Source organism: Fukomys damarensis, unplaced genomic scaffold (genome assembly GCF_012274545.1).
Source record: "Fukomys damarensis isolate Sample0158 unplaced genomic scaffold, DMR_v1.0_HiC HiC_scaffold_39, whole genome shotgun sequence".
Lineage (NCBI taxonomy): Eukaryota > Metazoa > Chordata > Mammalia > Rodentia > Bathyergidae > Fukomys > Fukomys damarensis.
In genome coordinates, this window is record NW_022900951.1 from 33,262,975 (window position 1) to 33,275,180 (window position 12,206).

The window sequence follows — 12,206 nt, forward strand, 5'->3', positions numbered from 1 at the left end:
AAAAAAAAACAAAAACAAATGTGAAACACTGGCTTAAGGAGATGCTCTTAGAAAAACAACTTGGAAATGTCCCCAACAGTAGTTCTCATACTTGAGTGTGTATCAGAATCACTTGGAGGGTCTTTTAAGACACGGATTGCTGGGCCCAATTTCCCCCATGTGCACTTCTGATTTAGTAAGAATGCGATGGGATCCACACTTTGAGATTCTGTGGTCCTCACTCTTTCTCCTAGTCCTCTCAGTCAGTAACAAGGTACAGTTACACTCTCAATGACCTTGAGCAGTCATGCAATAAAGACCTGGTGTCTTTGGCTGTTTTTTGATGCTGTAACTGAACACCTATGTTTAGGTAATTTATAAAGCAAACCGGTTTATTTTGGCCCATGATTCTGGAGTCTAGAAAGTCCAAGATTGGACAGGTGCATCTGGTGTGGACCTCATACTGTTACAACTCATGGTGGGGGAAAAAAGGACATGCAAACATGTATGTGAAAAGAAGCAAAACAACAAAAGTGGCCTCACTTTATAATAACACACTCTCACAGTAACTTGTCCAGTTGTGCAAAAGCAAGAACTCTCATGAAAAAGCATTAATCCTTCTAAGGATCTAATCACCTCTTTAAAACCCCACTTCTCAACACTACCAAAATGGCAATTAAATCTCAATAGGAGTTTTGGAGAAGACAAACTATATTGAAACCATAGTACCCCAGCATTTCCCAACTTCATGACAATGTATTACGTGGCCCACAGCTATAAACTTCTCTAGGATACAGTGTTTCAAGAAAAGGGATAGGAGTCAGTGGTGGGCAGAGGGCCATACCATGTGGCAGGATACTGGCAGGGCAAAAGATCTGGAGGGACCAGAGCTTGCTGTCCAGAAATTCAGGCAGCACCAAAGAAATCTGTCAACAGACTTCCAGGTTGGATTAGGACTTTAGGTCTTAGTCAAGGACTGTCAAGAATAAATCAGGAGTCTAATTTTCAGAAGGCTTAAGATACCTGGAGGCTAAAAGCCTGAAACCTAGAGAAGGAGACACCCAGGCGATTATCACTATATTAAGAGTATGGCAAATTTCAGAAAAATTAGCAATACAGTGTGCAATGTTAGTTATAGCACGCTGGACTAGACTGGCTGAGCCTCGTAGTAGAGAAAAATCAATCCCAAAGACCTAGCCCATAGATTCTGATTTAATGAGGTATGAGGTGCAATGCAAAATTCTACGTTTCTATAAGGCTTTCAGGTGAGGCCAAATCTTAAATCACACCTTTAGTAGAAAGTTCTCCTCACAACTATTCAATTCTATTGTTAAATTACCAAGTAGCCATAGAAGATGTAAAAAATGAACAAATATAGCTGTATTCCAAAGTCAAAAAAATTAAATTTTACATAATTTTTATACGTCACAAAATAGTATCTTTTAAATTCTTTTTCACTCACTTAAAAATATAAAAACCATTCTTAACTCAATTGACCACATAAAAACGAGCAGTGGGCCAAATTTGGCCTACTTTGGCTAGTTTGCAGGTACCTACCCTAGATTATTCCGTATGCCTGACCTGCCAAATCAAAATCCAAAGGGAGGCCCAGGAAACCTCATTTTGTCAGACTGGCAAGGTGATCCTAATTCAGCCTGTCCAAATGGCACCGCTGAGTGAGGGACCATATACCTATCCCAATCCCTGGAAAGGCAAGAGCCTCCTTTTGAGTACTGTTAACAGTCTGGCCTTCCTGACTCAGGTAATTTGTGGAGCTTGGAGGGTGGTAATGTGGAGGGCTGGGTGTGCACTCCTCACATCCCCATTGGTGTCACTCTCACTCATCTTCTGAGGAGCTGCTTCCTCCCTAACCCCAGTGGCATTGATTTCTACTAAGAATATGCATAGTCCCTGTGTCTGAAAAGGTTGGTCATTCCCAGTGACCCTCAGCTCTAGGATAGAGTTTTGTCAGAGAGGCACAGCAACCTGGTTTTCTTAATGATCTGAAGTTTCTCATAGGGACCATCTAAACTGTAAGGGAAAGCCATGCAAGGGCCCTATTACTGAGCAATCTAAAGATGTGCTCTGTTGTTGCTCTAGTTTAGGTCAGGCAGAGGCTGTACTCTTGGTAGGGAGAGTTAAAAGGAGAGAAAGTCAAGGGCCCCAGAAAGGTTAGGTTTATTTTTAATTTAGGGAAGAGTGTAGAAACCTAAAGGCTGTATGTGCTTCTCAGGAATGTCAGACACTTAGGAAAAGAAATCCAGAAAATGCAGTGATGAAAGCAAAGCCAACAGGAAAAGGGAGAGGGTGGAAAGTGAGCCATTGTGTGACAGTTAAAAACAGGCAAGCCACTCTGCCTTGGCAAAGGACTGACCTCTTTCCTCAGACCAGTACTTCTCAAATTGCACTGTCTAACTATCACCATAGGGATCTTGTTAAAATGTAGCTGCTGATTTAGTAGATCTTGGGTAGGGCCTGAATTGCTACATTTCTGACTTGGTTTCATGTTAACCCAAGGGTGCAAGGATCCTTCTGCCATGCAAGCACAGTCTTTTGTTTTATTCTCCTTAGAAATAGTCACAGGCTATAAAAAACATACAGGGTCCAAAGCTCTGTCCAATTTATGACTGGGCTACTGACATTTAGGATTGCATATATGGTCATTTGAGAGTTTTCCAGACCACAACACCCAACTTCACACCCACCAAAAAGGCAGGTGGGGGTCCAACTCTGTCCATGTCTTGAGTACTGGGCCTGCAATTTAGCTCAAAATCTATCTCCTGACCAAGCCCTGTGCCCGTGGAAGTACATGTGTCCAAACAGGACATCCCTGTCTAATTCACTCAACGGTACATTACTAGTTGGCAGTGGCCCTGAAGCCAACAGTAAGAGGAGTGAACACCACCAGCTAACTCCTGCCAGTATCTTGTCCTCATCAACAGAAAAGACTGCTTTGGCACTCAAGCCTTGAGTGGAAGCTATTAGTGAGCTGGGTTAAAATGACACCACTTAATAAAGGAGACAGAAAATATAAGGGTTGGCAAAGATGTAAAGATATTAGAACCACAATATGCTGCTCACAGGAAGGTCAAAAGGTACAGTCACTTTGAAAAACAGTCTAGGAGTTCCTGGAATTGTTCAACCTAAGGTTATTACATGATCCATTAGTTCCATTCCTAAGTATTTATTCAAGAGAAATAAAAATGTATGTCCACATAAAAACTCATACTCAAATTTTCATGGCAGCACTATTCCTAAAAGCCTTTAAGTGTGAATAACCCAAATGTCTATTAACTACTGAATGAATAAATAAAATGTGATATGTCCATAGAATGGAATACTATTATTATTATTATCATCATCATTATTATTATTATTTGGTATCAGGGATCGAACTCAGGACCTTGCTCTTGTAAGGCAGGCAGTGGAACCACTGAGCTAAATCACTGGCCCTGGAAAATTATTTTATGATAAGAAATCAAGTACTAACATATGTTACAACATGGATGAACCTCGCAAGGATTATGCTAAGTAAAAGAAGCCAGACACCAAAGGATAAGTTCTGTATGATTCCATTGCTAAGGAATGTCAAGCATATGAAAATCTAAATAGAAACAGAAAATAGACTAGTGGTTTTCTACTAGTCAGGGATCATTAGAGATTGAATAGTGACGGCTAAGGGGCACAGGGTTTCTTTGGAAAGTAATGAAAACAAAAATTTTAATTGTGATGGATACACAACTAAAGGGATATACTAAAACCACTGAACTGTGGAGTTTAAATGGGTGAGTTGTATAGCAGGTGAATTTTATCTCAGTAAAGTTGTTAAAATGTCATCAGAAATCAGGTAAGATGCCTATAGCAAGGGGTATCAAGATCTGCTTTGGAACCCTAATGTCCTCAAAAGGGAGCAAGGACTGGCCTTGGAGCAGTAACTTCTCAGAACCATTGAGAAACACCCAAGCATTCCTAAATATAAGATCATGAGAGTACAGCCAAGTGTCGATATAAATAACAACACTGAGTTAAACCCTGGATAAGGGCTCAGTGAGTGCCACCATGTTATTTATTTTTGCCTGTCTAGCCCTGGAGGCTGGAAGAATACCTAACCTTTGGAGAATACTCCAAAACTGAATTCCAAAGTACAGGCCTGTTGCAGTGAAGTGAATTTATTTCTCTGAGCTCTAATACTTCCCTGTGTGATTCTAGACATATCCCTTGAACCAGCTGATCTTCGGAGACTCCTTCCTAAAATTCAGGGACAATTCTTGGACATCGCCTCAGTCTGAGGTTCCACATTTCCATGAATTAGTCAACCCACTCAAGGGAGCCTGGGTACAGGTATGGCCTAGGCAAACGTCATTACACATACTTATCTAGAGTCTCCCAGGAGTCAGGTTCCCAGATAGGCACAGGGATAATATCCCTGTGAAATGGGATTAAAAAAAAACAATATCCCCCAACCTGCTCACATGGGTGGGGGCATGGGACCTAGGAGTAGCTAATCATGAAGCAATGTGATTCTACCCCCCTAGAAAAATTGAGTTAAAGATTCAAGTGGAAATGGAATTTCAGCATTGGATATTGAAAGGAACCAGATCCTGGGTCTGACAAATGCTGAGTCAGTGGCAACATGTTTGTCAGAGTTCCTCCAAGGAACAGCCACTCTGAGAGCAGAGTTTCAGGAGGTGGGGGATGGGGACGTGGCCACACCACCACTTCCTCACCACTCCACAATGGGCCCACAAAACCTTGGCTCAATTCTCACTCTGTGGCCCTAATTTAACTAGTGTTTTTGAACATCCTTAGATGCCTGGAACTGGCAGTGTCATTCAACTTAGCCACCCACAAAATAAGTTGCAGGCCAGCATCAGCCATTACGGGATCTTGGGGCACAACTGGCATTGAAGACATTTCATTAAGCGAAACTAGATGGACTTTGCAAATAGTCAGTGACAGCTGGGAAAACAAGTCTCTGGTACCTGTGACCCATCACACTACAGGTCACTATAAAAGCAGAACAGAAAAATCATTTCACTGATATTTCAAAGCCAAGGCAGAAAGTCTGCCCTCAATTTCTGTTTGGATTTGTCTTTTACTCATAAAAATGCATCAAAACCAATATATGCAATTTAAAACTCCAAATCTCTGGGATAATCCAAAATCACTATGTCTAAACCCATTTATCTTCTCCCTGAAGCACAGTGCATAAAAAGGCATCCAGTGTGAGCTAAAGATTATGGATGAGTGAATCATTCAGCTCAGGACTGAGTGCTCCAGAGGTTTCTAAGGCGCCATTCGCCCATAAGATCCAGGTGTAACCAATTATCATCTAGCAAACAGGAACTTAGCAATATAACCAATGCCTCTTTTTCTTGCAGAAGCTTTTTCCTGAAATCTTTGAAAAGCCTACCCCCTAGAACTTCCCTGGAGGGTCTAAATCTCTTAGTTTCCTTGGGTGATTTAATATCCAAGAGCCTCAGCAATGAACTACGCCCCGACTTGTTGTCCAATTTGCTCCTTTGTTCACAGTACTATAAAGTCCTACTGACACTTTGTTATCTCAAATTCTTTTTCCTTTGAGAAGTATCATCTTGGAAATTCTGATTAAATCCTACAAGAATATGTGAAATAGGATGATTTGCTTCTCTATCACAATGATTTCAGTTAAGTAACCCACAAATATAGTACACTTAGTCTCTCACCTTACAGCCCCAACAGAGAAGGTTATTGCTTAGAGAACGCTCATGGATTTAAAAGGAACCTCTGCAGCCAGCAAGCCATAGTACTAAATAGCTAAATTCATGGTGGCACAAAGCACTGTTTATCTGTGCACATGTTTCTTTCAGGTTGTTTTTTTTTTCTGTACAACAACTTATCACCAGAATTGCAGGGAACCATTAACTCATTAAGCACAAATATCTACTTGGCACCAAATGTACAGCTAGGCACTGTGGAAAATACGAATAAGGGTAAGACACAGCACAGCTCCTGCTTTAAAGGGCTCCATATCTAAGTAAGAGGAGCCCATAAATTATCATAAAAATATATGGCATGTGTGATAAATACACAAGAGAGCCATAAAGTGTTGTGGGTTTTTCTCTTTTTTCTTTTACCAGGGATCGAACTCTGGACCTTAATGTTGTGGGTTTTTAAAGGAAGGCAGAAGACTTCCCACTTCATGAATCAAGGAAAGATTTCAGGGGTCTGGGGTTGTAGCTTAGTGGGAGAGCACATGATTAACCCAAGTAAGGTCATGAGTTCTATTCCCAGCACTGAAACACAGGAGAGGTTTCATCAAAGTGGGAGTGTCGCTGAAAAACTAGCAGAATTTAAGCAGACACAAGGCCACAAGGAGGGATTTTGGGTACAGGAAACAGAATCTACCAAGAAGAAGGGAAACATAACTCAAATTCTATAAGGATAGGCAATCTACTTTAGGAAACTGGCGGGGAAAGGCTAGAAAATTAGGATAGAAGCAAACTCTGCGACTCCGCTAAAACAACTGAGAACTTTTTACTTCAGACAAGACAGGGAGCTGGTGCTCTGAGTAGAGGGATGATATGATAAAAATGGTACTAACATAAATATATTTAAAAGATCAAGATCTGGCAAGAGAATATGGATGACTTAAAATGAGAGAGACTAGAAATAAAAACATTATAGTAACAATCTAAAGGAGAAGCACTGTAATTTGATTATGTTTCAAGGTGGGAAGTCAGTGCTTTAATGATGATTTCTGGTATCTCATTCAGCTCCCAAAAGTGTGAAACGAGAGTAGTAACAATAACATACTGTACTAAAAGCATTACCAATGAAGACAATGCCAGACAAAAATGGCCTGTTTTCCCTAGCATATCTCCTTTTCTATTGCAGAGTAATTTTGTCAAGTGATTATATGTTTTAAGCCCAAATGGAAATTTCTAGCGTGCTCCTGTTGAGGTCTTAATTGTATAGCCTGAGCCAGGTGGCCGGCTCCGAATACTTCCCTCCAAATGTGGCAGTTGAAAAAACTGCTTTGTCTGATGTGGTCTGGTTTGGCTTTTAACAACCCCTCCCTAGGTTCTCTGAATAGTTAAACCTCACTCCTTTCCTAGTTTTCTCCAGACCTAGCGAGATAGCCAACACCTTCCTTAGTGGCCACCATACTCATTCTCCATCATCAGCTTTATAAAAAAAGGTGGAGTGAACTCTACAAATCTCAGCTTCAGGAGTTTATCTGGAAAAAGAATTAATCAAACCCCTCCTCTTTTATAAGTACACCAGTACAGTCGAGCTCAAACAGCCTTGCTAGGAACTCGCCATATACTTTCTGTGGGTTTTTGTAGGTACTACATCTTTGCTAAGCTGCAGAAGAGTAAATCAGGGCCAGAAAAGCTGCATCAAATTCAAAATAAAAGAACTCCAAAGACCTTCTAGGGGTGCAAATGGGAATGATTTGCTCTCAGTCCGACAGATTTGTTTATAAAAGCTCACATGGTTAAATAATCAGGGTGCTGATGGGGCCCTAGTTCCCTGTCTCTTGAGTTCAGAAGTTCCAGATTCAAGGCATCTTACTTTCTCTCTTACTGGAGACATGATGCCCCCTTACTGAGGGGGTGTCTCTGAAATGATCTTTAAAATCTGTTGGACTGGCGATTTAGCTCAGTGGTTTTACCACTTGCCTTACAAGTTCATGGTCCTGAGTTTCATCCCCAGTACAAAAAATCTGTCACCCCCACTTAGGGAGAGCTCAGCTGGTATGATTTGCCTACAGATTCTTTGATCAAGAGAGTTTTCCCTTCACAGCCTCCTAAAACCTCTGGCTTAAACTGCAATCCCCACCTCTGACTTCCACAGCCCCAGTAGAGCTCAGTTTCCAAGACACCCCATTGAGACTGTCAAGGAAGGGCTCCAGTTGGCTTCGGTCTGTCTGCAGTCTCAGCAGAGACACAGGCAGGTTAGGAACCAGTGCGAGTGGTGGCAAGGAGGAGCTCGGTGGCTCCCAGCCCAGGGAAGGGAGGAGGAGTCTGTAGGCTGCAGAGGAGCCAGGAAACACCAGAGACAAGTCCCAAACAATGAGAAGCAGTAAGTGCCCAAACCCGCAAATCCACGATCCTGTGGGTGATGGTGCCCTGGCAGCAAGCTACACTATACAGGGGTAGAAGCCGAAAGAACAAGCAGATGAGGGGGGTCAGATGGCAAAGGAGAAGTGGCCCCCTTCCCTTAGAAAGCTTAAACTACAAGTTGTGATTCTGAGGTGGCTCACAAACACCTTCTAAATCAGCCTGAAAGGCTGCCTCTAGCTTCTCATCTGCTTTCCTCATCCCTTGAAACTACTTCTTGTCCGTTAAATGACTTCCTCTTCCTCTCTACATTCACTTTAACCTGACTGTTACCAAAGGGCATGGGAGTCTGGGCACTAACACCCAACAGGCATGGCAGTTACCTGCAGAACTGTCTCCCAGTCAGTTCCTATGAAACAGCTGAAAACTTACAAGCATCAGCTCAAAGCATAAATGCTCCTGTTTATTAATTTACACATTTGTTTCATTCAGTCAGTCAGTCATTTGGGAAATGTGCAGAGGATTCCCAGCAGCCATCCCTCCATCTCCCAAGCATGCTATCTGGGAACCCCTCAGAATTCAGGAAGCTCCTTCTCAGACCTCAAATTCAAACCGCCAGCAGGGTTGCTGAACGCAAAGCCAAATATTTGCACATTCTATAGTTTCCGTCACCCACTTTCTCATTAAACACCAAATTAAAGCCTGTATATGGCTTTGCTCTTCATTCCAAGGCCGTGGGGGGTGCGTGGCACTTTGCCCTGCACCCCTTGAAGACTTCAGTGTGAGGAATTTAGTTACAGCTTTCCAAAGGACATTTGAAATGAGAATTTTGCCCACATCCATAAGAGCCCCAATTAACTCCAGGGTCCCCTTAGATGCTGGAGACAACACCCTCCAACAACAAGAAGCAGTACCCCCTGTTCAGCAGAGCCTCACGCGGATCCTTCTTTCCCTCCGTCTAACCAAGTGCATGCCACAAGTCACCACTTAGCTGGCCTCTTACGCAGAGACTCAGGCTTTCCCGCAATCCCCAGCAGAGGGGGTTAGAGGATACGGTGGAGGCTCCGCCCATGCCATCCACCAACGTCCCTCCGTTGTGACTTGTGCCTGCGACGCCTGTGGGGCGGGGGGATTTCGTGCGGGAGGGGTGGGGGCTACTTTCAGGATAAGCCGCCAGGTCCGGAGTCCCAGCCGTTAGCAACCGCGAGAGGTAAAATGCCGGGTGGCGAAAGAGTAGCAAACTAGCTTGCAGCCAAACTATCTTTGTAACCTCCGATGCCAATGAGTGCTTGATATGAACCTTGAACCTTAGAACCTAGGACACAGAGAGGCTGCTTGGGCTTAGACTCCTGGCTCCGTGAAGGTGCAGCAAGCATGCTGATGGGACGATCTGCTCTCCCTTCAACGAGCCCAGGCGCGAATCCCACTCCCTGGGATTGGGAGACTAGTTTGGAGTAGACAAAGGGTGCCCCCCCACACACACACACTCCCGCATCTCTCTCTATCCCAAGCCAAATATCCCAGCTGCAGCTCCAGGGGTGCCCGTAGCCCAGGTCGGTAGAAAGCCCCACTTCTGGCTCCTACCTGGGAAGCCGCTGCTCGGCAAGACAAGCAGCAGCACCAACAGCAACAGCAGCAAGGGCGGCAGCAGCAGCACCGGCCGGAGTACCGGGTTCCCCATGGCGAGCCGCGCTTCGCTACACTAGGCAGCGCAGCGCGCTTCCAGGGGGCGGGAGGAGACCGAGGAGACCCAGGGGCTGCGCTAGGAACGGATGAAGGCCGGGCTGGAAAACTCCTCCTCTTGCCTTTCCCTCCTTCCCTCCCGCTTGGAGCCTGCCCCCTTCCTCCGCCTCCCTGGAACACTGTGCAGCTCGGGGCTCCGACCCACCCATCTACCCCCTCCTTCTGTGCCAGCACTTCTTCTGGAAGCGAGGCTGTCCTCTCAGGACTATAGAGTGCCAGAGACTTGCCCCAGCGACCAAAAATATCCTTCAGTAGCTTTCTTTGCTCCATCCGCTCTCCTTCTTACCCCTAGTAAGCACATCGCCTAGCAGATCCTGGGTCCCCAGAACTCTGCTTTCTGTGCAGAAAACTTAATGAGTCGCACAGAATGAGAAATGGTAACCTAGAGGTCTAGAGTAGCCTGCAGCGGCTGGCTACCATGGCCACATTCCCTGATTTGACCCTCGAGGCCACCCCCAAGTTCTCTATTATTTATTATGTCCACTTTTGCCAGAAGACTCTGAGGCTTAGAAACTTGTTCATGTTCACCCTGCTGTGGCAGAGTGGAGATAGCAACCTAGGTGCGCAGTTATGCCTGCGCCCAGCGTTTTTTTGTTTCTTTTTCGCTAAAGAAAGAATCAAGGTCTAGGCTGCGTGCTGTGGTTTAGGAGGGGATTCTCCCTCCCAGGTCAGCTGATGGGAATGCAAAAGGCACAGAAAGTTCCCTGTCTCACCCACCCGCATAAGGATCCAGCTGGAGTTTCCTGCAGCCAGATCTCCCCATTTTCTGGGCTGTTCTCAGCCTCGCTGGGGGCATCAAGGCAAGTACAGAGCCTCCACCCTGTGGTCTGGCATGGCTGTATGCTAGCATCAGGATAGGGTTTCCAGGCTGCCCCCAGGATGGATCTGGTTTCTTTCATTTGAGAAAGCATCTCACTGCTTTGTTTTTGGCAAACCATAGGGCAGTTCAGTACCCCTTTGCTGCTCTGGGGACATCTTAGCTAAGCCAAGTTCCAGTCTAGGTTCCTGCATTAGGTTGTGCAGTTTGCACACTGCCCAAAGCTACCTGGAAGAAAGGGCAAATGGGAGCCCAAATCCAGCCTCCGCTGGGTTCAAAGAGCCCTGCACCTTGACAGAGGCCACACCCATTGTAACAGTGCACCTTTCCCTTTGTGCAGGTAATCTGGCTCCTTAGCTAGGCTGAAGACCCTGAGCATTCACCCTGAATATTTCGAATTACAGAAGCTCCAGGCTTGAACTTCTATTTTACCCTCTGTAGTGTTGGGGGAGGTGGGGGCCATTGGAACTTCTTTTCATCTCCTGTGCATTTTTTTTCCACAGCTGCTGCCTCCTCGAGGAGCCAGTAACCCTTCTGTAACCCACCTTCCCAGGAAAACGGTGTGGGGGTGGGTCAGGTTCTTCTGTGGCTTCTATCAAACCAGAGTTTACAGGGAGTTTTCAATCCTGTCCACAAGTGAAGTCACCCCCTGCCAGGGGAGCGTCATGAAAATACCACACCCAGACGATACCCAAGACCAGTGATGTCAAACCCTTTAGAGCCTTTAATGATACAAACAGCCTATTGCAGCATGCATGCTACAGGTTCTCCACCACTACCCTAGACCAACGAAATCAGGATCCTTAGGGTTGTGACCTATAGCTTGACCAGATGCATATTTTTATTCTTCCATGTCCAGTGGTGTAAGTTTCAGAATGGGATAAATTCATGACTAGAGTTTTCCAACCTAGGCAATCCAGTGGTACCTCGGTTCATGAACTTAATTCTATCCGTGATTCTGATCACAAACCAAATTGGACAATAACCAAATCAAATTTCCTCATAAAGTCAACATTGAACCTAACTACTGAATTGATACAGTTCTCACCCAGTTTGGTTTGCAACCAGAATCATGGAAAGAATTAAGTTCATGAACCAAGGTTCCACTGTATTGCCTAGGTTTGTGACCCAAGGTACCACTATTGACACTAGATAATTCTTTGTTGGGGAAAAGAGCTGCCTTGTGCACCAAAGAATGTGTAGCGCTATCCCTGGCATCTACACTCCCATTTGCCTGTTGTAACAACCAAAACACGTCTCCAGTCAATGACAAATGTCCCCCAGGGGAAAAATTTCCCCACTTGAGAACCACCTATCTAGGCCCATGAACAAGTGTTAATGTATACCCCAACGTCTAGGTCTAGGCTACCCTGTCCAGTGACCTTCCTTTCCTATGCTACTTCTAAAGCAAGATCTCATAAATGTCTGCACACATTGTACAACTGGGCTGAGAGGGAACATCTGACTCTTATCACCTGAGTCTGACTGAATTACAACAAACACCAGGCTAGCTGTTGAAAGTCACTCTGCCCTAAGCAAATATCAATTAGATATTTATTTATTTACCATTCCAGCCCGCTCTCTGATAAAAGGAGTGAAGACAAGGGGGTCAGTGGAGGAAA

At 44.7% G+C, this 12,206-nt stretch overlaps 1 protein-coding gene across 1 annotated transcript in view; it reads right to left on the reverse strand.

The window, feature by feature from the left end:
- Srpx (sushi repeat containing protein X-linked) overlaps window positions 1-9,792 on the reverse strand; it is an 89,777-nt gene extending 79,985 nt beyond the window's left edge. The window contains exon 1 of the mRNA XM_010636202.2: window positions 9,609-9,792. Within this exon, the coding sequence (XP_010634504.1) occupies window positions 9,609-9,705 (97 nt within the window). The 5' untranslated portion in view covers window positions 9,706-9,792. The remainder of the gene's footprint in view (window positions 1-9,608) is intronic.
- Between the last annotated feature and the right edge of the window lie 2,414 nt (window positions 9,793-12,206).